The sequence below is a fragment of the Aquila chrysaetos genome, chromosome 3, assembly GCF_900496995.4.
Source record: "Aquila chrysaetos chrysaetos chromosome 3, bAquChr1.4, whole genome shotgun sequence".
NCBI lineage: Eukaryota > Metazoa > Chordata > Aves > Accipitriformes > Accipitridae > Aquila > Aquila chrysaetos.
The window spans coordinates 53,284,491-53,311,577 of NC_044006.1; the positions used below are offsets into that span (position 1 = coordinate 53,284,491).

At 36.5% G+C, this 27,087-nt stretch overlaps 1 protein-coding gene across 9 annotated transcripts in view; it reads right to left on the bottom strand.

Annotated features, from left to right (window-relative positions):
* AKAP9 (A-kinase anchoring protein 9) overlaps positions 1-27,087 on the bottom strand; it is a 123,160-nt gene that overhangs the window by 88,550 nt on the left and 7,523 nt on the right. For all 9 annotated transcript variants that reach the window (XM_030008497.2, XM_030008499.2, XM_030008498.2 and 6 more), the window contains exon 2: positions 7,278-7,532. In XM_030008497.2, coding sequence (XP_029864357.1) covers positions 7,278-7,532 — 255 coding nt within the window. The remainder of the gene's footprint in view (positions 1-7,277; positions 7,533-27,087) is intronic.

Here is a 27,087-nt window from a genome sequence, read left to right on the forward strand (position 1 = left end):
GCTTCTTCAAAATTCACTTAACTTTAGTCGGCCTTACATTAAATCAGTCTCCATTTTACACTGAATTCTGTCAGGCTTATTTTCAAAGGAACTTAGTCAGGTTTGCATCAGTAGACATCAGTAAAATTTGGACCTGTCAACTGTGTTTTGTTTTGTATTTATTTAAAAAAAAAATCTGCCACTCAGACCTACCGGAGCTCTGCAGTTTTTATAACCCCAAAATCATCAATTCTACATATTTTGAATCCAATATGTAGCTCCACAATGTAATTAACCTAAAAAAGGGGTATTATTTTATGTACAGAGTACGCAAAGCTAACTTAAAATATAAATGTGGAAGCTAAAATTCATACAGTGCATATGATCTTAAAAATTAAAAAAGTCCACCTTAAAAATAAGCCACAAACTGAAACAGAAATCAAAATTATGTTGTAAAACTATAGGGTGACAAAAATGTTTCTGCCCTGGAATACACAATTAGTACTTAATGACATTTAATTTTTATATAAATATACATTTTTATTCATATTATATATACTTACATACATATTTGTGTATATACATGCATACACACACACAAATTTTACTTATATGTATATTTGTGTATATATATATGCATATACACACACACACTCTCATTTCACATATTGTTTGTAATCTATATCCTTGGTCTAGGACAAAGTCCTCCGGAAGGAATAAAATCAGGGAAAACCACATTCTTACTTATTTTCATAATACAGATAACAAATGTATGGCCATATCCTCCTACAATTTTTCATGGTTTGTTCCAATTCAGAAGGCTTCACAAAGAAAGATTAGAAGTATTTCTACAGAAGCTCAGAAGTATTCCTATAAATTTACATATTTAATTAGATCTAACGGCTCTTGAAGTTCTTTATATAGGGCATGAAATACAGACACTTCTCAACATGCAAAAAACAAGGAAAAGTAGTCTGACTTCCTATATAGTTTTTCCTTGTAATGCTTTTGAATTATATAAACAGCCCCTTTTATAAGAAAGATGATAAATGAATGTTTAGATCCTGGGATAAGCTCAAACCTAATAGATAATCATAGTAAAAGGCCAAGAACTTGTAGATTGATGCTTAGGCTAGAGTGAGAAAACATGAATTCCCTAAGGAAAGTGATTACTGAAAATAATTCTCTGATTTTTTATGGTAATTTGGCCAAATATGAGATTTTTTTTTTAAATGAGTGTATTGCTTCTCCTTTCTGAATACCAATCTAAAGTAAAAAAAAAGAAAATAATTTTTTAAAACTTATCAAAAACCATATAGTGCTCCATCAGTTTAAGTGTGCAGTATCTGTTAGCAGCATAAATAATCCTTCTAAAGTATCTCCTTCAATCCTGCATCTAGATAGTTTTTTGGCTGTTAAGACCAAGTATTTTTGGCAAGGGATTTACTGAAGATAAGCAAAGAAAGATGGCCAAATGAACACAAGTTAAATAAATCCACCTTCTGTGCTAAGGGGTTCATCCAAACCCTGCTAAAAATCAGTTAAAAACACTTAAATCCTATGAGGTCACACATTAGACTCCAACACTCTAAGACTTAATGCTATTCTTTTACTGTCAGAATCAATAACACTACAAGTAGTCAACATTTTATGGGCACTCATATTGTCCTCCAAGCAGCTATGTTCTGTTCCTAAGACCTGACCAACCTTATTTCAAAATCCAGTTCCTTCTATTATTAAGCCATCCATTCCATATGCTTCAATTCTTTTATGGTCAATAGAAGTAATTAGGTTTTACACAACTCATCTGTCTGAACCACAGGGGTCCAGCTTAAAAGGAAATACTTAAAAAAATTCATATATATACACACAATTAGCAACAACACAACATCTTTTGTCAGGATAATGCCAACAAAGCTATTCATCAGTTCGCTCAATATTTTATGGAATCTGAAATAGGTTTCTGTCACACGCTGACTTCGGGTTGTTAGTTTGCATGTATTCTACCACCTATGCCCCACAGCATTTTCTTGCTACAAACAGATGCTCTCTTCTGGCAAGATATTTTAATTTTTTATTTAATATTTTCTTCACTGACAACATAGTTGATAGTTGCCTATAAAGAGTCTTTGAGATGTCTGTTCAGTGTGTTTTAAGTATCTCAATCAACTCTGCAGGTAGTACCTTTAATGATAATGCTTAAGTATTCAGAAAATTAAAAACACTTTCATCTGTATACATTCTTCAGAGGAAATACTGCAAGCTGAACAAAAAAGGGAGTAATCAGCCTGTGAAACACAGGAGGTCCATTTCAGAATAACTTGTTTCTGTATGCAGTTAAGCATTGCTCAGAAGTCACGTTCTTCAGCACTGGACACCCAACATTATCACAGGATTCACAAAAGAACTCATATACGAAATTGGCCACAAGAACTGAAAAGTTATTTTTATGTTTCTTTAGAAAACTTTCATAGGTGACAATAAAACGTTTTGCAAGAATGGACATCCAATACTAAACTACTCAAATTGCAATGGATGACAGTATTAAAGGGTAAGAACCAAGACTGAGCATTCATGGAACAGAATTCCACCTGAAGTAAATTACTGACTTTTTAATGACCTTAGTGTAAACTGTTACAAAAATGTAACTACAAAATTCTGGACTCATTCTTGAGCATGTATTACCCAGCGGTAGAAGCAAAACCAAGTTATTTTATCGTGGCCAGTTTCACATGGGTCACTAGTGATCCAAAGATGATCAAACCTGAGTAAGACTAATTAAGAGGACCGTAACTAGTAAGGGAGGCAAAGAGAATGTAAACTGAAAAACCCAGTCATGAAACCCTCTCTTTAGGTCATCCTGAACTTTATGGGCCTTTAATATTTGTAGAACATTCTGAAGTGCTATTCTTATATATTGCCTCACCATGCCTTTCCTAGTTCCTAATCCAAAACCCATTCAATTCAAAGAAATGTATTCTCTGGTAACTTATGACCCAAACCAATTGACTACAATCAGATTTAAATAGTGGAGATAAACCACTGCCAAATCTGAACATAATGTGCAGCAAAGTACCCCACTCTTCAGTGTATAAATCTCCTGTATCAGAAAACATCATCAACAGAGAGGTAACCTAAGGATTTAATAAGGTTTTTATTCTTTGGTAATAACGACCTTATAAATGTTTAATCTAAATACTCTGTAAATCTGCAAAGACCAGGTAATACAGGTAATTTCTGTGTCAGTAAATCTATTATATATCAGTATTTACAGAGAGAAAGGAAGGCATCATACCACAGGTTGTCTTACATATCAAGGAAAATTGGCAAGATATCTTGGCAATCTTTTGGCCAGACAGTGAACGGAAAGATGACTGGCTTCAGTCAGAACGACATGCTGCTGAGAATCTATTCTCTTCTCTCGAGGCACTGACTTTATTACTGAACAGACCATTTCCAAACATTTGTTTATCTTCATTCTCCAATTTCAAAACATTTTTCAAGGGATGCTAGATTATCTGAAGTGACTGGGCTAATTTTTACTACATTTTATTTAGCCACCCTTTTTTTCAAATCCTCCATCGTACTGTACATCCCAGAATATCTCTTCTCTAGTCAAAGCCTTTGGTTGCTCTTTGCTTTCATGCTTCTATCATAGGAATGCCTCACCCACATTCACCACCTACGCCTTTTCTCACTGAGGCATCCTCTCTGTTTCTCCACACTGCTTATGTTTCCATATTTCTGTCACTTTTCTTCCTTAGTTCTCAAGAATCCTACCCAGTGTCTCCTCCTTACTCTGTTTCTGTTCTTTTCCTGTCAAATCTCAGGCACTAGCACCTGGCATAAGTTATAGAAATGAAACAATGAACACACTTTATCACCTACCTGAGTAAACAGTTAAGCTATTCTAAAACTATTACCAAATGGATTTGTCCTGTGAAAAACAAAAGACGAGTTACTAATCCAACCTTAGTCAATTAGCAGGTATTCTTCATCACAGAACTTTTAACTTTTCTTTTCTAAGAAGCTTTGTATAATAGCTTTTACTACCCAGGTGACTCAAGGACAATTTTACTGTGCCGCAGGTTAATTTCTTTTGCTTTTGTGGCATTAACACATTCTTGCAAAGCAGCAAGCTCCGATGCATTGCTTCAAGACTTCTTAGAGAAGGTGCTCTCAGCAATTATTTACCCTGGAAGTGGCTTTTGCTTTCTTCCATATTTAATTGCAGGAAGTCACAAAAAGAAGCAATCCTAAACCCAAGACTTTCATTGATCCGATTTATTTCCTCAGCTGTGTCTTCTAGATTATTTTTACTTCTATATGGAAAAGGACACTATGGATGTCAAGACCAAAAGATATCAGGGTGCAACAGAATAAAGACAAAAACCAAAGGCAACTAGAAACTCAACATATTATTCTCTTTGTAAGACGAAGACAAAAAGCATTTAGCATGAAACAAGTTAAGACCCAGAGACTTTAACCAAGAAATACCAACTGGCATTTCTCTAATAAATCTTGTAAATACACTGTTCCTCTGATAGAGGATGGAAAACCTTATAGGAATTACAAATAAGTTCAGACAGAAGGTAAAATGGAATAGATAAGGACGGTACAAAACAATGATAGTTATTCCAGAGTTCTTTGAATTAGTTTCTGTAACTCGAGGGATTACACGGGATGGAGGAACCCACCCTTAGGAAGACAGGGAGAAAAAAAAGGGAAAGGGATGACTGCAAAAAATAACTTTGAATTCTCTAAACAGATTTTTGCCTTCTCTGAAAAGGAACTCCTCTAACTTCAGATGGGGAATAAGCTCCCAGAGGCGTACCTCTATTTCACTTTCTGTTATTCATATTGAGAAAAAGAACTCTCTGTTATTTGCATTTGGACATGCTAATTCCACTGGGGACTAAAAAATCATACTAGAAAAACTGCAGGGAGATAAACTTCTACCCACAAAATTACCACAAAAGAGCTCAGTCAGGATTTTTAGATAGATGGGCAGTAAAGTCAGATGTTCTGAGTCTATTTTGTGGTACAGAAAGAACAATTCTAGATATGAATTCCAGTAAAGGATGAAATAAGTAAGTGGAATCAAAATTTAGCTAGAAAATAATCCTGCATGATGCCTCCAGTAACCTTGCCTTACTCTTTTGACACAGCAGCCTATAAAGATTTAATGTTGGGTGAAAAAGCAAACAGCTCAAAGAAGCTGTCTGTAATTCTCCATTGCACAGATTAGCTTGAAACTGCCTATTACATTGGCTGCCATTTCAACTAAGCAAGCTCTAATCCAATTACTGTAATACAGGCTCTCTGACCAAATCATTGCACTTTTAAGACTAAAATCAGTAAGTTATGAGATTCATTGAAACTATTTCAGAATTTTTCCTCTTCTATTAATATTGCACAGATAGAGACTTTAGCAATCATCTTCCAACTCCAAAATACCAATTACTTATTTAACCTGAATAAGCACGCCACAGACAACATTAACAAAGAAAAATGCTCTCCCAATTGGGAGCAGCTTTTTTTTGGTGGAAGTGAATACAGTTTTGGAAGTCAGTAAGACATGAGTAATTCAGGATAGTCAAATTACAAATAAACACTAATCACCATACTTATTTTTTTAAAAGCTACTTTTAAAAAAAACAAACCAAAAACCCCCAACATACCAAAACCCCCTATGCATCTCTATATTTATTTATTTATTTAAACATAAGTTAAGCTGCTTTGGGAATAAGGCAGACCTCATAAAAATCATACTCAATCTTAAGAATATATTTATGTATGCAATCTTTAGCAACTGCAGTGTAGGTATTTTTTCCATTTTTAAAATCATCTGTGTCTTGTATTGTTAGCATTCAGAAGCCAACATAGGCTACTAGGACCAATCTGATCTAATTACACCTGCTTTGAGCACAGGATTGCACTAGATAACCTTGGAGGTCCCTTCCAACCTAAATTATTCTGATTCTGTACTTTACCCTGTTTCTCCAATTGTAGTAGAGATATTTACCCTGACTGAGAGCAAGTACATCAGCAGAGTCCATCTGTAACATGCAATCATGATGTACTTCAATATGTATTTGGTTAAGAAAGTGTCTTCATACAGTTACATATTTATGTAGACTATAATAGTTAAAACAACAGTTTAAGTGATTCCCTTTAAACAGTGCTCTGCCCTAACAGTCCTCTCTCCTTAGTTGTAGATAACCTGCTGCATTTCATAAAGTACACCTTTCTCTTCTCCTAGAAGGCAAAAAAGTCTCACCTTCACCTATGAAAACAGTCATTCAAATACTCTTTAAAAAATTTACTACCTCCTCCAGGAAAAGCTACAAGTTGAACAGACAGTTTTACTGAGTTACTACAAACAGTTCTGAAGCCCTCACACGAGCTTGCTAAGTATAGATACATGCCTTTACTATGATAATGGAGCCAAAATAGCTACAAATGGTCTATCCTAGCACAGGACTGACAAGTCAAAATGCATTGTGCTCATCTGTACTACATCTCAGAAAAGATTGCATTCACATGCACAGAGCTGGGATTCTGCATTGACCTGCTTGTTCAGAATGCCACTCGTCCTTTTAGAGGCACTGCTTTCACAAATGGAATAAGCTATTCTGTAAATAACATCAGCATCTCTTGTCCCTCATATTTGGAACAACATACTACGTTATGTGAATTCATGTCCACTCAGAACTGAACTAGACTGCCAGTGTATATCACACAGGGCCTCTTACAACTTTCTCAGAGCATGTACTTTCAGCCACTAGCAATCAGGATTATATTTCATTAAGTAGTAAAAGTAGAGTATCTGTTTATCAGTCTCGTAAGGCATCCAGTTCTAAGTAGTGTTTTCTAAATTCATTCCTCCTCCTCATTAACCAGAAAGACTTAAATTACATTATGGATACAAGAAAGATGTTTAGTTTTGCATTTTGCTGTAGCCGTAGCTGCAGTGATCAAAAATCCACTGCAATTTGTAAACTTTTAATAAAACAAAATGCATAAAATGAAGAAATAAAACGAAACCAATTTTTGCCCATTTAGGGAGTACAGCAGTACCAACAAACTTTCCATAATCTACAGTACACTGATTACGACAGAAAACATGATGCCAGCAGGCAGGTAGAAAGTGCCTTCTCTGGACATATTAAGGACAGGCAGAGGAGGCAAGGAAATAATATCCAAAATCGCATATAATTCTTTTATTTCCACTCTCAAAATTAATGGACTATTTTTCCCTCCCCAAAAGTAACTGTTTACAGCTGAGACAAACTTACCTCAATGGTGTAAGTCTGGCTGTGTTTGATAATTTCTCCACTATGCAAAGTCCTGATAATAGCAAAGTCAGCAGTAGCAGCTGCTCCCCTTCGGCTGCTGCATGTGGATGTTTCATCACCTTGAGATCGATCAGTATCAATCCCATCTTGTATTGATTCTTCATCTTTGATGTTTGCTGTTTTCTTCCTCTTTTTCTGCTTCTTTGATCCATTTTGACCATTGGTTTGCGCTTTCCGCTGCCTAAATTGGGCAAGCTGTATAGAAGACAAAATCTTGTTAAAGATGAAAGTTTTCCCCTTTATTACTAATGACATCCACTACAAAGGCTTACCAACTGTTCTACATAAAGCTTCAAACTAATCACTGCTGAAAACAAGTTGGAAGTTAATGCTGCATATCTGAGACATATTCAGATTATTTTTCTGTTTACATAGTTTGCCTTAAAAAAATTCTTAAATGTGAAACAACAATCTATTAATTAATTCCTTTTCAGTTTCATACTAGCAAGTTACTGTTCCACAGACTGATACCTAGAAATCAAAACATTCAAAGGTAAAGGTACAAATGTCACTATAAAAGACAAATGCAATGAAATAAACTCTGATCTCATTTTTCAATTTTATAGTAACAAATACCTCAAAAATAATTTACAGAAATTACTTTTAATTTTTATACCAGAGACAGATAAAAGCAAATCTCTCTTCCAGCAAGTATCACAAAGTTTTTTAAAAAGTTTGTTAGAACTCAAAAAGCAGATCAAGTTACTGAAAACATCATAAAGAAATAGCAAAATACATAATGAGGGAATAGTCTAAAAACAAACAATAAGCAAATTAAAAGATACACTACCTTGTAGCAAAACATGCTGATGAGCAAAAAGTCACAGGTGAGCCAGGCACACAGTTGAAAAACCAATTAGTATGTAAGCTATTCAAATACTGTAAGACACTGCCTTTTGAAGAGCTTATCACTTTTAATCACTTTATAGTGGTTTACACAAGAAAATCCATTTAAAATATTTTTTTCTTAACAAGAACAGAATTTCTGTTCAAATAAGAAAAAGCAAGCACAACAGGTTTTACCAATTAAAATTAAAAATTAAACAGATCCTACCAATGAAATCTGGAAACAAAGATCATTCTTTTCAAATTGAAGAGTCCAACATTAATTAAGTGCTACAATATATTTTATAAATGTAGCTCCAACATAAAGCATACAAATCAAGATCCTAAAGCTTTAAATACTTTTTACATCAACTAATACCCAAGTATCATGTATTTTTTATAAATCTGCTGTAATTTTAAGAAAAAGCTATAGAAAAGATAGCATGTTTGCTCCTGATATTCACCAATCGAGAAAGCCAGGCTTCCATCCAACCTCTTCAGCAACATGCAAATCAAGCAGGACACACGGATCCTCTTTCCCAGTCACCGGTTACAGCGCGAGCTGTCACTTGAAGTGTTCTCTAGTTCTCATCTGGCCCCAAGATAGCTGAGAAGCCCCAATCTAAATAAACGCATCACTGACAGATCACTGCTGACTTCTGGCTAGTTTATGCTTACGTCCCTTTATTTGTATTTCTTCATGGGTTTCTTCAGCCTCCTCTCCATTCTTAGATGACTGACAGGGTGGCATATGGCTCCTGCTCTGTTTACAGGTGGAGGACCTGAAGATTTGCTGAGCAAAATATGCTCACCTACGTATTTAATACTTAATTCCTCCCTACTACATCCCTAGTTAGTTCAACTTCATGATTATTTTTTTTTCTATTTTGTAAATAGGCAACTTTCATTGTTTCACCAAAACTCTATTAAAGCTTATAAACACCACAAATTCTGAACAGGAAAAGAAAGGATAGTCTCCTCCTGACTTTGAAGTTTAAGGAAGAAAAAAAAAAAAAGGCATAGATTTAGCTTCTTAAAAATGGGAAGGGTGAAGGTTCCATTTGTCTCCTTAAGACATTACTACATTCTGCTAAAACTGTAAATTTACCTCAACAAAATAGTTTTCAATTTAACCAAAAGACAAGCAGAATTTGTCCAAATGCCACAATGACATAAAGCAGACAACCTGATTTCAAGTGCAACTACTGAGATTTCACTTTTTTTACTTTTTAAATAATGGAAGACATGTAGTGCCACTGGTCAAGAACTCTCTTCCCCAACTTGATTGAAACCTTCTGTAATGGAAAGTTAAGTTGGCTTTTTAAAAGCAGCTTTACAGTCTTTATTTGTCTACAAAATTAGATGTGTAGCTCAAGGACAAGTGAATTACTCTGTGTCTCTCCTCAAGTATTTTGCATATTTTAGCTGAGGCATCTGGGTATGCCAGATTTCTCTCCTTTCAAAATTAAGTTGTCGACTTTCACTTGTTCAGAATTAACAGATTAAACTCTACCATTGCAGTTATAAACAGACCTTATTTTTTTCTGTTTAAACGTTGCTGAAGATGGGCACATATGAAAGCTAAATGCATATGCAAACTAAACTGCTGTATTTTTATATTACACAAGTTCTCAACTGACAATTTCTGTACGAGTATTTAATATTTCAGAAATAAATTACACTACACTATTAGTGCAGATGCACGCACAAATGACAGCACTTTTTACTCCACACATTCATGTATACACAAAACTGTCCAGCTATTAATGCAACATAGCTTCAAATTCACATTTTTAATCAAATTTTAAAAACTAGAAATGAGAGAAGCAGCATAACGAAAAGCTACTGGTGAACAAATACTCTGTGATGCTTACATCAAGACAGGGGAGTCTCAGACACCTAATTCCTTCAGAAAATGGGACTCAGGAACTAGAGTTGAGGATCTATCTACATTTCAATGACAAGCAGGAAAAATTCAACAGCAGTCATGGAAACTAAGGAAAATAAATTTGGTAGAATTAAAACTTTCATTAAAACAGAAAAACACTTTCAGATTTTGTATTTCCCAAAAAATTGTTTTTCCAGTGTGAACAAAATGTAAAACAAATACAAGCTGATACAACTATACATTCCTTTACCCTGTTGTATTGGCTTTGTGTGGCAAGGTTTTGGTAGCTGGGAGGCTACAGGGGTGGCTTCTGTGAGAAGCTGCTGCAAGCTTCCCCTATATCTGATAGAGCCAATGCCAGCTGGCTCCAAGATGGACCTGCCGGTGGCCAAGACCGAGCCCATCAGCAACAGTGGTAGCACCTCTGGGATAACAGATTTAAGAAGGGGAAAGAACTGCTGCGAAACAGCAGCCAGAGGAGAGGAGAATATGTAAGAGAAACAGCCCTGCAGACACCCAGGTCAGTGAAGGAGGGGGAGGAGGTGCTCCAGGCGCTGGAGCAGAGATTCCCCTGCAGCCCGTGGGGAAGACCATGGTGAGGCAGGCTGTCCCCCTGCAGCCCAGGGAGGTCCACGGTGGAGCAGATATCCACCTGCAGCCCGGGGAGGACCCCACACTGGAGCAGGTGGGTGCCCGAAGGAGGCTGTGACACCGTGGGAAGCCCACGCTGGAGCAAGTTCCTGGCAGGACCTGTGGACCCGTGGAAAGAGGAGCCCACGCTGGGGCAGGGGAAGAGTGAGGAGTCCTCCCCCTGAGAAGGAAGGAGCAGCAGAAACAATGACTGCAACCCCCATTCCCTGTCCCCCTGTACTGCTGAGGGGGGAGGAGGTAGAGAAAATCGGGAGTGGAGTTGAGCCGAGGAAGAAGGGAGGGGTGGGGGGAAGGTGTTTTTAAGAATTGGTTCTATTTCTCATTATCCTACTCTGGTTTGATTGGTAATAAATTAAATTTTTTTTTTTCCCCAAGCTGAGTCTGTTTGGCCTGTGATGGTAAGTGGTGAATGATCTCTTCCTGTCCTTATCTCAACCCACGAGCCTTTCCTTATATTTTCTGTCCCCTGTCCAGCTGAGGAAGGGGAGTGATAGAACGGCTTCAGTGGGCACCTGGCATCCAGCCAGGGTCAATCCACCACACCTGTCTTCCAGGCATATCAGCATGATAACACCAAAACTAAGTCTGTGGAGAATTTAACGCTGCTTCTGTCAGTTCTGAATCTGCAGTTTTGAAACAATTCAACATCAAGTGTCTGTCAAGTTACAAAAGTTGCGAGCAAGAGGAAAAGATGTAAACACAGATGTTACTCATGGAGGAGGAAGGATCCAAAAACAGAAGCTGAAGGATGCTCAGAACAGGCTCTCTGCATTGATCCAACTCCAAGGAGCAATACAGAATGAGCACTTTACCCTGGGAAGGCATCAGGAACAGTCAGCTGTGATGCAACTTTACCATAGGTTTTAGCACATCTGAAAACCAATCTAGAGCAAGTCTTCTTTCACTATCCGCCAGCACGTTGCCTCCAGCTTTTCCCATCATGCTGATAAGCCCTTGGATCCTCCAAGCAGTATTGAATCCTGTTAAAAATTCCATCAGTGTTTTCCGGTAGTGAGTGACAGCTGATTTTGCGCCTTATCCTTGACTCTCAGCTTTTCCATCTAAAATAACTAACAACTTGCAATTTTCAGCTCATGGGTTTTTCAAGTCCTGCTTGTAGGCAAAAAAAAGCAATCCTCTTGGAAACAGATGTGTCCACTTTATAGCAATATAAAAAATTGTATTATGGAGTCCATGTTTATTGTCTGAATTATTTCTATTGAATATCCATTGTATAATTAAATTCTTAATTGTAATAAATAAATAGAAGTTTTAAGCTAAACTCTGAGAATGAAACTATGTTTCTTTCCTTTTAATGCATAACAACCTACAATAAAATTGTGCAGGAAGAATTACATGTTTATTTTCAGAAGTGCCATTTACAACAGCTGCTCAGCTTTCCATTAGATTGAAAAATGGGAAGTGATTGGATGTTAGCACTAAATTCTGTGGATGCACAAGACATGATGCCTCTTAGAAAAACACGTATTCAAAATCACAAGACTACAACAGAGCAGCGTGCAGATAAGTAATGGGTATACTTTTCAAAATAATTTCCCACAATAAAAAAAACAATTGCACCAAAGAACTTAGATATTTAGAGCATATATTTATTTATCTGGTTCTAATTATAATTTCTTTCTACTTATGAATCCCCCCCCCAAAATACTAGCACCAATCCCGCATCACAGACTGCAGCAAAATTACAGACACATGGTACAACATTACCTTAGCTTTTAAATGCTGATATCCTCCAACTGGCAGAAAGTCAGAAAAGTGGAGAATCAACCACTATTAGGAATTAAATACTCTTGAGACAGAAAGGAACTAACTTGCAGAGTGGTGGGGATTACTTGTGTAACAGTGTCAATTATGACAGTTAATGCACTGCTCTAATTACAACAGCAGCATTATTTATTTATTTATTCAGCTATCTTCAGCACATTCTGACACTTGGCAATTGTGCCAGCAATCTAGATTGCTGGGATACGCTGTCCACTGATTAATTTCAAATATGGTCCGACTGAACTATTTCTAGAGTAGAAGTGCATGTTAAAATAAAATTTGGCTCCAACAGAATGCAAAACTTAATCTCCTCTTAAGCATTTAAAAAAATATATAAAATATCCAAACAAAAGCTGCAACGGTTAATCACTGCCCATATATCAGCACAAGAAAATACTGCAAAAATCCATGAAAATTTAAAAAGCAACAGTTATAAAGCATAAATAGCTATATTTTTACTTTACATGCATAAAAGACTTTTTAAAACAGAAAAAACTGGATGCTGCCTTATGATTGCTTATTATTCCTTAACATTCTGAGACAATGTATTAGATCTGGATAGTCTCATTTTCAGAGTTAACAGGAATTAAAATTGCTCAGTGCCTCTGAAGAAGGCTGTTATGAAATAAGATAAACAATATTTGCTGTACTTACTGTTTAAAAAACAGCTTCTAATTGCTAAGACAAGAAGTTTATAGGTAGCATATCCTGTACAAGTATAGTCGTACACTTATACTTCATGTATTAGTTTCAAATTTTAACTTACTAACATCGAATGCTTACATCTCAAATTCAGTGCTGCATAGGCACCTCTTACAGAAAGAGCAGGGACTGTTCATCTCTCACAGCTCCTCTTAAGTACAAAACCTCTATTTCTTTTCTTAACTTGTATTTAAAGAAGAAGCATAGAAGGATGAGTTGTGAACTTACAGACTGACAACAAAAAGGAACCTCAGAGAAGCTGCTACAGGCAGTAATTATTCTTTTTCATTTCTACACTGTACAATAAATCATGAATTAAGATCTACATTATGGTCTTGACTTCTCAACTATTATCATTTCAAAAGATGTTCCAGATACTGCTTAAACTTCACCTGAACGTGTCCTGCTCACAGAAGGGGACTTGCTCTTTGTCAGAATTTCTCAAACAGTCTGGTATCCAGTGAGAAATGTTCTGTCCTGGACAGGTCATCTTTAGATCACTCAGTCAATGTAAGAAGACAAGGACTTCTGTCTGAATCTTCTTGTCTGTAGCTTAGAGCAGTGGTTAATGGCTCAAAGTCAAATTGGCAGTCCTATAATATTCAGTATGTTGATACATAATCTGGATGATGAAATCGCACGCACCTTAACCAAGTTCATGGATGACATCAAACTGGAGGAAAGCCAGATACACCAGAAGGAAGAACCACCACACAGAAAGACCTCAACATGCTGGAAGACTAAGCCAACAAGACCTGCATGAGATTTAACAAAGATATACATCAAGTCCTGCACCTGGGATGGAATTACCCATACAACAGTAACAGCTGGGGACTGACTGGCCGGGTAGCTCTGCTAAAAGAGACCTGAGAGTCCTGGTGGATAGCAAGCTAACCATTAGAGAGCAGCATGCCCCGGCAGCAATTAAGAGAAACCATGAGAAACCTCTCTGAAATGACTCTCAATGCCTACCATAGTAAATGACTAAGATATGAAGCCAACGGTCTGTACACCAGTTTTGTGATTTACTACTTATTGCATGACTGAAAAGACCCTATGCAATCCTGTTTTGTAAAACAGAATTTGGTAGCAATAATACCATTTGTTATTTGAGAATCTGGTCTCACAATACAGTAGAAAAAGGTCCAGTGAACCTAACAAACACTCCTAGCTTCAGTGCTTTAATGTAAATGTTGTATTTAACAGCAGGAAGCATATCTTAAACTTTCAATCTAGCAGACGGAAATTCTCCACAGGAGCAGTGTCTGCAACTAAGCACATGGAGGGTAGGCAGATGTGAAATAATATTGTCAGGTGCTGCTTGGGACTTGTCACCAACACAAAAGCCACAAATTTGGCTGAGAAAGGGGTATTTATTTTGCTTATAGAACGAATGCTAAAGAGTCTGCTCTAAGCTGTGTCTGAATGTATAACACGCATTGTAGCAAACTGTATTGTATAAGTTTTAACTACAATATAACCCAGAATCAGACAGACTGTGGCTGCAAGTGCAAGATAACACTCAGGTGCATCATGAAACTCATGGAAGATCATAAACAGTCCTATGATAAAAATGGCTTAGGCTTTTCCAAATATAATGCTCCTAATCCTCATCACTGAATGATAATAAGGTATAATTTCTGAATGATTACTGAGAATGAAAGTGAAACCAAAATATTTAGACTAAGACTGATAACTTGTCTTAAAAGGTGAAGGATTAATTTAAGATTCACCTGCCCTAGTAATGATAGGTCACTACTCCCCTTGAGAACAGGTAAGCAATTATTGCTACAGAGGCTTTCAGTGAAACACAAAGGACAAAAAGCAAGGCCCTGGGGTGGGATTTGTTTTGATCATCTATAAAGCACAGATACGTCCCATGAAGTCTTGACTTGGGTGTCTTGCAAGCCAATAGGGACAAAGCAAAAAGGCCAACCTGAATTTGAAATTTTGACAACATTCAGAAGCTGGAGATCTGCTGTGATCTTAAGTCTCAGGTTATCTATTCCACCTTCCCCCGGATAACTGAAAAAATACCTGCTGTAATCTGTTTCACCTGTGACCTGGGTTTATGATTCCAATATACAGTAACATTTTTATGTTCCATTGCAGCAGATAAGAGGCCCTCTAAAGGAATAAGGAAGAGAGTCTGGGAGACAGCAATACTAAGATTTAAGCAGTAAAGCCTCGCCTAGGCTGTTCAAAACTCATTTGTTGTTATGTCACCAAGTTTTGTAAAGCTTGACCATCCGCCCCCTAAAGAGGTATTGAACAGGCTAACTGGTAACTGCATAAGAGAAGAAAGTGGCACTTTGTCACTTTTTGTCATATTCTCAAAAGGTCTAAGCACTGAGGGTTGCATTGCCAAAGCACTAACTCCTGAAGTATAGGCAAATTTACAGTGCCACCTGCATCTTCTAAGTTCCTGATGCCTAAGAAAAGGATAACAGAGAGTGACATGAATGGAAAATTATCAAATACAGAGGATAGATAGACAACTTTCAAGTGAAGTCTACTGATTCTATTCTATTATTCTATTCTGCTAATCAACAAATAGGAGAGTATCACAACTCTTTCCAAATCCTGAGATAAAAACCTACAGAAAGAAGATAACTGAGCAAGTAACCTGCAAATATATTCAACATATTATGTCACATAGCTGAAAATCCAAACTGTAAGTAAAGAATTAATGTTCTTTGCAAGTTTCAATCTGCTTATCTATTGAGGCAAATGGAGCTTTAGTTTATTTCTTCCATTCAACAGATGCTGAATTTACTAAATGGGAAACATTAGGCTGAATGAACAAGAAAATAATCACCCAGGAATGAGGTATTTCCAATCTACTTTTGGTTTTATGTTGCACTTACAGTCAGATTTTCCCAAATAACGTGAGCAAGACCTTAGAATGTCTCTCCTTACGGAGATTTTAAGTGGCTCATGAGTATTAGAGGATGTCAATAAGGCTATGAAAATTTCCAAAGATGAAATGCTATAGTCTCTACCTAAATACAAGCTTGAGAGTCTTTCAGCTTCAGAGACAGCCATTCCTATGCAGTACTCTGAAGAAAACCAATGGGATCACCACAATTTACAGTTACAGGTGAAGTACCATAGAGGACAACTGAGGACAGTGAGAATAACAGCATGCAGGGCAATTGTCTTCATCTTTTTAGCAGTCTGTATCAAGTTAGAGACTACTGTTGTCAGTGCTAATAACCAAGGGCACTGAACTTGAATGAACTCCTCCAGATGGCACTGTGAGCTGGAAAGCCTCAGAATTAGCGTGGTTCTGATCTGGTCTGCTCTTCCATGTCCCAAGAATTTAAATAGGAACAGACCTAGGAACAGCTAAGTTCATTACAGCTGGGTTATTTTCTGGACAAGGAATGTAAGTTAAGTGTATGAAAATACTCTCAAGTCAGGTTACAATGACAGACACAAGTACACCAAGCACATTTCAATGCTGGATTGCTTCAGGAAAAGCAATGCCTCAAACTAACTACTAAAAAAATTGCTCAACTGGTCTCTTAACTAACCTACTTATACATGCATGATTTACATATTGCTCCTATCTACTTTTTAGCTTTATCCTTCTCATACTGAATGTTGTATAACTGCCTCTGCTGATACAGAGGGTCAAAAAAGCACCTGACCTGCATTGGCACCATTATTTCCCTAAAGTGAAGGGGAAATAAGTAGATTGGGCCAAGCTGTCAGTGACAAAAACAAGAGGGCAAATAGAAAGCTTGCTTCATGCTGCTCTGTAAAAAAAGCACAGATCACCCATGCTTGAAGCCTGAAACATGAGGATGTCTTTGTCACATCAATGCAAAGGCAGCTAACGTAAAACAGAGCTTCTTTTACTCTGCGTTAAGTGAGGAAGATCACCAGTCGGGTGCTGTCTCAAAAGGCATGGTCTATCCTTTGCTTCTGCCCAGAGTTTTAAAAGCTCTGTAATAAGGTAAGGCAAAAGAGTTATGCAATGACAGAAATGCACTCCTGTTATACTAGGCTTATGTGTAACACCAACTTTAATTAAAAACTGGATCCCGAAGCTTTCTTCAGCTAGGCTGAAAAAACCCCCATAGCACAGAGACAAAGTCAGTCTTCAATGTCCTACAACCTCTTGAAACAATTTTTGGAGGGGAGGTGGGGAAGGAGGAGGAATTATCACAATGTTAACAAATGGATTAACAAATGTGTTTAAGAAAATCTTGCAGCCCCCTGGAAGGAAAAATATTTCCCCCTCTCCCTCCCTTAGCCGTTCTAAAATCATCCAGCTTGCCAAAGCCAGGAAATTCCAGGCCAGAGCTAAAATTTGGTCAAACAAATTTTAACAAAGGAGATGCAAATGTTTCCATTACATTTTATCCTTATAAAAGCATGAGGGGAAAAAAAAAAAAGTTTTACTACTAAATTTGCTAAACTGCTAGTTTTTAACAAGCCATATGATTTTCTTCACCAACTTTCTGAACTAGAAAACTTCACCGCTTTGCGATGCTGTTCTTCACATCTCACAAAAGTGTTTTGAAAATTTGCACCCAGCAGATGGGTTTGTATATTAATTCATTCTTGAAAATGAATCCTAATATGAAGATTTAGATACTTTGAAAGCATTAGTTGTTTTCCATACAGTTACAGTACTGTTCATTGGACTGTATGAACTTGTTATCTCCCAGCCCTTTAGAAACAAACATATCAGTCATTATCCTCAGGCACTAACCAACCTTCAGTGTTGTCATAATCTTCAAGAGAGTCCTAAAATTCAGTTACTAGGCTATAACATTGCAAAGATTTTCTACATGCCACCATGTTTATGTCTACACACAAATCCACTAGACTTCAGCAATTTAATAATATGTACTAACCGCTAGTAAGTTACTCCCCAGCTGGACCCAGTTCTCTGGGGTGTTTTGGTATCCACATAAGGCAATGGGTAACTTCAGCTCTGACATCCATGTAAGGACAGTAAGCTCTCTAAAGTGCAGGACCCCAAACAAGATGTAAATGTAGATGAGGTTCTATTAACTAAACCAGTTCCTGTTTTAAAAGTGTACATGAGAGCCTACAATATGATTTTAGTACCACTTTCCTACTGAATGAAAACACAGGATGTGGTATGTTTTGCTGACACAACCAAAAGACAGACTCTAGGAAGTGAACAGACAATTTATCTTTGGTGACTTAAATCAAGTTATAAAATTATTATATCTTAGTAACATTAATTTAAATCAAGTTATAAAATTATTATATCTTAGTAACACTTAGCAGCTGAACAGTGAGTGGTAGACGCTATGACAGACAACAGAATAAATAACATTTTTGAGCTCCAAAAGGTGATACAACCTTACCTATCGTGATTTTAGATGTGTAACAAGATGATACCTCTCATCTTAATGAAAAGTTGTCAAAATTCTAAGTTGTCAGATAGTGTTAGAACTTAAGAATAACTAATAAAACTAAGTCACTGGTGGCATGTAGTACACGAAATTAGGTAGGCTACACATGACACCAACTGAATGGAAACTAGATTGCTGTGTATCCCCTACTGGCCCAGGAGATGCAAAGCAATGAAGACAAAGCTTGTGTTCATTAATTCAATCACATGAAGATAAAAGCAAAACAAACAAACAAAAAAAGGCCTGGGACTTGCAAAAGTTACCACACCTTAAAGCCACTGGGACAGATTAAAGTAATGCCTACAAAATACACTTGGCAGAAAAACCATTAGACTGAAAGCCACAATTAGTGCAGTATTTCATAAAGATGAATTCTCCAGCAAGCTTCAGCAAAGACATTTTTTGTAAGGTTGTACAATTACAAATTTGGCTAGGATTTTACGTACTTTTTTCCCCGCTCAACTCTTGATGAAATCAGCCTTGTGAAATGAGCTGTCTTCTGGAAGTAAAAGGCAGATACAGTCCTACTGAACAGAAGGCAAATGAGAGATAGTCCCCATGCTACTTAATCATTAAAATTATGTACTAGCTTCCAATTTTATACCCACTTTTTCTTTCAATATTGTGTTTAAATTTATAATGCTAGGCTTTGCATTTACTGCAGTTGATTTCTATAAACCCAGTGCAGTCAAGTGAATTACACCAAGGATCAATTTTACTCATTATCACCTACAAAACCATAGTTCATGAATGGTTCACAATGAATTATTTAAACAAAGCATACAGGTGAATACCATACACCATAAGAAAGAGAAATAAAGAAAGAAGTAATGGACATTCACAGATAACAAGCTTCAGCAGGGCTTCAGAAGAAAGCTTGTTTTATGGCATAGTAGCAATTTAGTGGTCAAATATAGGCATTAAATCATTAATCTATTCATAACTTGAATTTTTTGGAAAGCAGCAGAGTCATCAGGCATGTGTCAGTAAGTATGTTGCCTTCTGTATCACTAAAAAAAAATTTACTAACAATCTGAGCATTGTTTAGGTAGTTACTTCACTTTATTTCTTCTTAAAGCAACTGGTTTAACACCTGTTCCTTAACAAGCATATAGTTATATCAGCTATTTAACTATATATAGTTAAATCAGCAGCTGGAGACTCATTTAATTAATCCCTTGGAGTTCTTTCAGGATAACAATTTATTTTCAGAAAACAATTGCAATACAGTAACAGAGTTAAGTGTTAAGCATGTTTATCCCACTATATCTGGGTCTTAAAAAAATATTCAACTCAAAAGAAATGTCTTCCAGAACAGGAATAGTCTAAAAAGCAATGAAACCACGTCATTAAATGCTACATGCACGCAAAAAGTTAATAAATCTCTGTCTTATTCAGTAATTTTCTTTACATGCTGCCCTTCTTCCCCGAAAAATAACCTTAGGAAAACATGCCTAAGACCACAAGATAGCAAAAAAGTGAGTCTATTTTTTCCCTGAGCCCAAAGTAAGGCTAAACTCCAATCTAAATTTCTGTAATAATAGATGAAAAGAGCAAAGTTTCCTTCTGGTAAAAGAAAAATTTATTTTCATGTCTAGTATTTAGTATTTTTTCTCCTCAATTACCACTCAGTTACCATTTTTCTCCTTACTAACCACACATAATTGAATTTATGCCTGAGAGCACTAGTTTCATTTAACAAAGCAGGAGCTATGTTTTTATTTTACGGGACCCCTAAAGTCACAATGAGTTGCATAGTTAACTTCAGACAGAAACAGTACACTATCTTTACATAAATTAGCTAAATATACTACTACAAAAAAGTTCCTATAAAGTATATTCAGATTCTTATTGCCATTCAATTCTCCGAGCCCCTATATAAGCTTCTAGCAGACTACCAAGAATAGATAGCAATAAAAGCTATGAATGTACATCCTAGAAAACTGAGTTTAGTTCTTATTTTTGCTAAAATTCTGAGGGAAAAAAAAAAAAGTTATACAGTACACTGAACTTCCTGGAATGGGCAGAACAAGCCTGATCCTTGAAAGAGCAGTTCACAGGGTTTCTCTAAAACCCTTTTAATCTCTGGGTTAGAGCAGTCCCAAATACTTTATAAAGTACCACTGAAACGACCAATTCTGACTTTGTGGTAGAACATTCTTCATTATCAGAAAGAGAAAGGCCTGATAGTGTCAAATCTGATTAATTTTTTCAGGAAAAAACTTAAAAAGTTGCTACTACCACAAAATAACGTTGATTGCTTAATGAGAAGTTGCTTGAGAACAAATCTTCCAATTATTCAAAAGCTGGGCACAGAAACCTTTCATATTATTAACAAAATGTTAAAATAGTTGGTTCCAAAAATCCTATACTGTAACTTAGCAATTAAAATCAAAACCCATATAGAGTAGTTAACACATGATATTTAGACAATGCAATTTAAAATACTATATAAATGTTTTCTCTAATTCAGAAACATACAAAAATCATAATCTATGGCCATCTGTGCTTGCCAGTTAGAAGCCAACTATAAAAATACAAAAGTATGCAAAAGCAACAGTTGCCAGTATCTCCACACAGTGCTTGTCAATCAAACTACTGGCAACCTGCAAGTTTATATTTGTAACACAGACACTTTCTTCCGCTTATTGTCTTATGTGTTTAAAAGTTAAGGTTGACATTTTACATTTTTATAAAGATTGATATTTTAACATTAACTTTAAATTATAAAAACAGAAAATATAAAGCTTCAAGAAGGAAAGTAATGATTCTCATGTTTCTAATAATAGGATTCTAAATACAAATTACTTGCACAAGATTTGATTTTGAGTATTACCAGACTGACTTATATTCTGATTTAGATGAATTTATGTATGAAATAATTATAAGCAGAACACTATTATGTTTATGTTTTCAACTGGGGAAAAAATCACCAGAATAAATCTACTTTCAACAGTTTTATGGCATTCCATGCACTAATTTGAGTGGGTTCCTAATAAAACACTTGAAATCGGTCTTCCCCACACAGATACAGCTACATGGACATTATAGCCCAAATCAAAAAGGTGTTCTTCCCCACCCTCAGTAGATGAAGACAATACCCAAAAATACAGACTTATTTTTGAGAGCATGAAAAGATTTGACCACATCAGTCCATTATCACCTGGGATAACAGCTATCATGCTACCAGATAATATAATTCTGTACCTCAAGTTATTCTTACCTTGTTTCAAGTAAAATCTAAGAATATTACCTACATAAGCTGACCACAAGAAAAGCACCGTCAGACTTAATTTAAAGAACTCATGAAAACCAAAAATATTCCAAAATTGGGATTGCAGGTAGAAATAAATTTTGCCCTGATGTAGAGTATGCACGCATTAAAGCCCAGTCTTTACATTTTTTCCCCATAGGATTGGCCTTAATCAGTGCTCAGACTGTACTGAGATACTGCCATTTGTAGAATTACCTTCTCATTCACTGTAAATTGGAAGGTGTGTAGAAAACAAGACAGTTCTGCAAGAATATAAATGATGATCTTATGTTGAAGAAAGGAGAACACTGCATACAAAACCTCTGTGCTTTTGCTACTTCTATCAATCTCCCTGCCAGTCATCAAAGAGATCAAACCAAGGTTTCTATGATGTTCCTCAGCTGTCTGTTCTTCAGTTTAGTTGCATATCCTGGAAGAGGAGGAGGACCCCCAAACAACAGTGCTGACCACTACTGTGAAATGTAGGATCCCTTCCTGGCTTCAAGTTCCCTTCCTGGCTTCAAGTTAGATCACACATCATCACTTTTTTTTTTTAAATACCAGAGGATACTGTAGACTACTGTTCCATCCAGTAATGAAATGGAAACTTGAAATTTCTCCTTTCTGCCATTGGGAAAGCATGTGAACTTTCCTCTACCATCTTCTTTCATGCTGCTGTGGTTTCCCAAGTTTTCTGTCAGCTTCTTTCTCCAGACTGTCAAGGTCTCTCTGAAAAGAAGCCCTATGCTTCAATTCATTAACTTGGTATCATCCATGACCTTGCTGAAGGCACACTCCCTCCTATTCTCCAGGTTGTTAATAAAAACATCAAACAGTAGCAGTCACACTTGCAACCTCTGAGGAACACTACAGGCCACGAGCCTGACTTTGTATCAGCACTGAGCATAGCAGTCCAGGTAATTTTCTACCCACCTTGCAGTCCACCTATGCAAACCACCTATCTCCAGTTTGGTTACAAATAGCCTCTAACAGATCCCATCAAACACCTTCCTAAAGTCAAGGTAAACAGCATCCACCGTTCTCTCCCCATCTACTGAGCCACTCGGGTCATCACAGAAGACAATTATTTGCCCTTGATAAATTCCAATCATGTTCTTGCCCTTCATGTGCCTGAACATGGCTTCCAGGAGGATCTGCTCCATAATCTTCCCAGAAACAACAGTCAGGCTGACATTCCTATAGATCCCCAGATCCTCCTTCTTACCCTTCTTGAAGATGGGTCTGATGTTTGGTTTTTTCGCTGCTCATTTGGAATCTCCTAATCACAATGACCTTTCAAAGACAAGCAAGGGAATAGCCTTGTAATGATAGCAGCCAGCTCCTGCAGGATGCTTGGATACATCACATTCAGTCCAATAAATTTGTGTACGTCCAATATGCCTAAGTGGTCCCCAGCTTGACCTTCTGTACTGTGGATAACGCTTCAGTCCCTCCAATTCTGCCATTACACTCAGGGACCTGGGAAGCCCAAGGACTGCCCTTACCATTAAAGGGGCAAAGAAAGCCTTGAGTATTGCTTCCATGTCCTTTTGTACCAGATCATTTGTCAAGATAATTTTGAATTCTAAGCCTCTTCACCATGCTTGCCACCCACTTCAGTTTAGTACTGTCTACATATATTCATGCATTCTTTCCACTGCTAATAATGAAAATACTGAATGACGTGGGCCCCTGAAAGACTAAAAGACCACCTACTTTGAGAGTAAGCCATTAAAACAAAAATAATGCTAAGAACCATTTTTTTATTCAGTTGTAACCACCAAATGATGATTGTACCTAGACCAAGTCTTTAGTTTGCTTATAAGACTATGTCAAACAGTATCAAAAAATCTTAACACCACACTGACTTTCAGCAAGAAGTTCTGTCTGTATCAGCCCTAGTTACCTAAAGGCACTCTCATATTAACAGTTGTGCAGATCCCCAAGGACCTTAATGTTGACGATTCCTTTAGACAAGTCTGTTTCCTTTAAAAAGCAATCTTTGCCAGTCTTTTGGGACTTCCTAATGAGTATAAGCAGAGTCTTACTGATGACTATGGCCTTAGTTACGGTGTATTATCAAGCATCAACATAGCTTCCAGGGGGCCAGGGTTGGGGTAATCAGCTGTTTCTCAAAAATCATGAATACTGATTAGAATCCTACAAGAAAAATCATGACACGTCTAAAGAAAACTGCAGTCAAGCAATTGCTGCTTCCTGTGGGATTCTAATCAATACTCCATTCTAGCTCAAATAGTTTGTTCTTCCACAACACACTGCAAATAGTCAACTGCAAATTCTAATTAATTAACTTAAAAGACTACCATTTCTAGAGTACAGGGCTTTAAAGATGCAGTGACATTGAGACACCTAATGAAATGCATGGAGAGAATCTGTATCTGAAGAGGCTTTGTCCAGACTTCTCTATGTAGCTAGTGCAAGAGAACTTAAATCACAAAAGCATTTGCCATTTCTGTTTGGTGTTGATGCTGCAAGAAAAGGGGCTACAGCCCACTGCATGTTGTTTCTGATCAGCAAGACTCCTACACTTCACAACAATGCATATTTTACTTTCCTCCTGCGCTGTAACATTTAGTTTATACACTATTTATTAGAAGTTCGCTGAAAAGGGCTGAAGAGAGTATTTCACGGATGTTAGAAAAAGCATCAACTATCAATTTACTTTGAGTGTCTACATACTGCTTATATTATCCTGATTCATATAAATTTAACTTTTTTCTCCTAAGAGAAAAAAGAAAGAATTTATATTAGCAAAAAACTTTATTCTGCTGTAAACCACTTTAGTTGTATTTATGTAGAATACATCTAGGCTTTTTCTCCTCCACTTCACACTGTGTCCTCTTTAATAAAAATGTTTCAGAGATATTTAAAGATCAAAAATTGAGGAAAAAAATTTAAAAGGTAGACAGAATATATAAATGAATGGAATAAAGCACAGTAAGATCTGAATAGTTTTGGTCATATTTAATTTCTCATTAACTAAGAAGTCTGAAAGAAAAAGGTACCTTTAGAATGAATAGACTATGTCTAAGTAAGACTTTATTAATAACGAACATGAGATTATCATTTTTTTCAAGTTGACAAGAGCCATGGACTTGATACAGAATTTGAGAGGTTACATCTTTGGCAACAAGACAATCAGCTTTTCAGATACAGATCAACAGTTTAAATTCTGTTCAAGCTTAGCAGGGACTAATAGCTACTCCTTGTTAATAAATATGAGTGATGTGATGACTTCCACCCAGTTGCCAAAGGCAATCTTTTCACAAACGTTAATGCTGAGATTTTCAAAGTAGTCTGGAGAATTGAGATACATTTTTAGGAGATTATTCGTAGGCATTCTGGCCACCTCTGTACACAGGGTTGGTGCAGAAACTGAACAAAACTTTAAATTTTTATTTTAAAAAATGTTTGTGGTTTTGATTATTTTTTTAAAATAAATTGTAAAATACTTTAAAACAAGTCAAAGTCAGTTGCACTTCATCATTTTCCCACCTTGTTTATATTATTTTTACATGAATTCATACCATGTGGCTTGTCTGGCACTGAATGGACAGAGTGAGAATAAAGCCCCCAAACTCAGTAGGTTTGTGAGAGACAGCTCTGTGAGGAGCAGAACAGACATAAGGAAAGAACCAACTGCATGAATTTCATGCTCAGCGTGCAAGACTTGACAGGCTTGTATTATTTTGACAGGCTTCTATTATTTTTTACACACTGCTGAATCATGAGAGAAAAGCGAGCTCACAAAGACACTGATACTGCTCACAAACTTTCAGACTTGTCTGTGGACTTTGTTTTTTTTTTTTTTTTTTTTAAAAAAGCAAAATTGAATTCCTGGAATATATTCCAAATAATGAAGAAAATCTAGGAAACACATCCACCTTTGAGGAGTCTTGTATCAGGATTTCCATTATCTCTTTAAACACAGCAAACTATGCTAGCTAGCACAACATACTACTAAACATACCAAGACAGGGTTTTCTTATCATTGTTATGGAGTGTATCTGTAATAGTAAGATATTTCTCCGATATACTTTAAATTGAAAATATATATTCTCAATATATGGTACTAATATTAAATCAGCTACCTTACTTAGACAATATAAATGGATTTAGGAACATTTAAATATTTTTCCCTTGTTTTGTGGTTGGGCACAGCAGATTTCTTCACAGCGAAGTAAGAGTTTAAGGACAAATAAAAACTTCAGAAAACTAAACCAGGATTAAGAGATAATCGCATCTGTTAAATCACAGCCTACCAGTGAAGTCGGATTTGAGGAAGCTCTTGTGCAACTTACTTTGCTTATTCTCTGTAATACCTATTTTATCAATATTTGCACAGAAACATACTCAGTCCCAGAATCCCATCTACTCCACCTCTTCAACTCCACCAATCTTCTCAGCGCAGGATCATAGTTTTAGAGATACACTGTAATTTTGCCATGGCAGTACAGTTTTCATCAAATCTATGCTCTCCCCTGGAAATATCATCAAAATGGTATACATCCTCTTTCAAATTATTATCTCCAATTGTGGACTCTTAAAATTTCTTCATGTTTTGAGATTCAGAAGCATGGTCCAAGAGACTACCTCTTCTTTGTTTTGTGATGATGCTACAACTTAGGGTTGTTACAACCGTGATCTGATCACTCCCCTGCCTTCCTAAACTCAGGGTGTGGTTTCCAGGGTCTCACATTCTTTTGCCCAGCTGACAGCTACGTAATTTGTTCTATCTGGAAGCTTGTTCAGGTTGCTTTTCAGAAGGGGAGGGAAGCAGGAACACTGACTCCATACTACCAAGAAACTAAGAATTGTAAGAAATCTTAACATATTTATTCATTCTTCTGTCTTTTCTCCACTGGTTGTAGGAAAGGTTGTTTATAAAATAAAATGTTGGCTTCTCAAGAAATCATGCGAAAATGCAGATTAAGGTTTCTTTCAAGAAACAGGAACACCAGAACCATCAACACAATATGGCATGCCAGCACTTTGCAGTCAACATACAAGTGTCTCATCATAAATTTCAAGATCTATTTACTTTATGTTTCAGCATAGCATTCAAAAGACTGCAGTTATCAGATGAGTTTCATTGAACTGTAGTACATTTATCAATGTGGCTCTGTGAATTCAAAGTGTCATGTTAGCTGGTACCAGTAACGAAATTACTTTGAAACAAATATATAGCAATACATTTGAATCTCTAGCTCTAGGGCAGGTATTTAA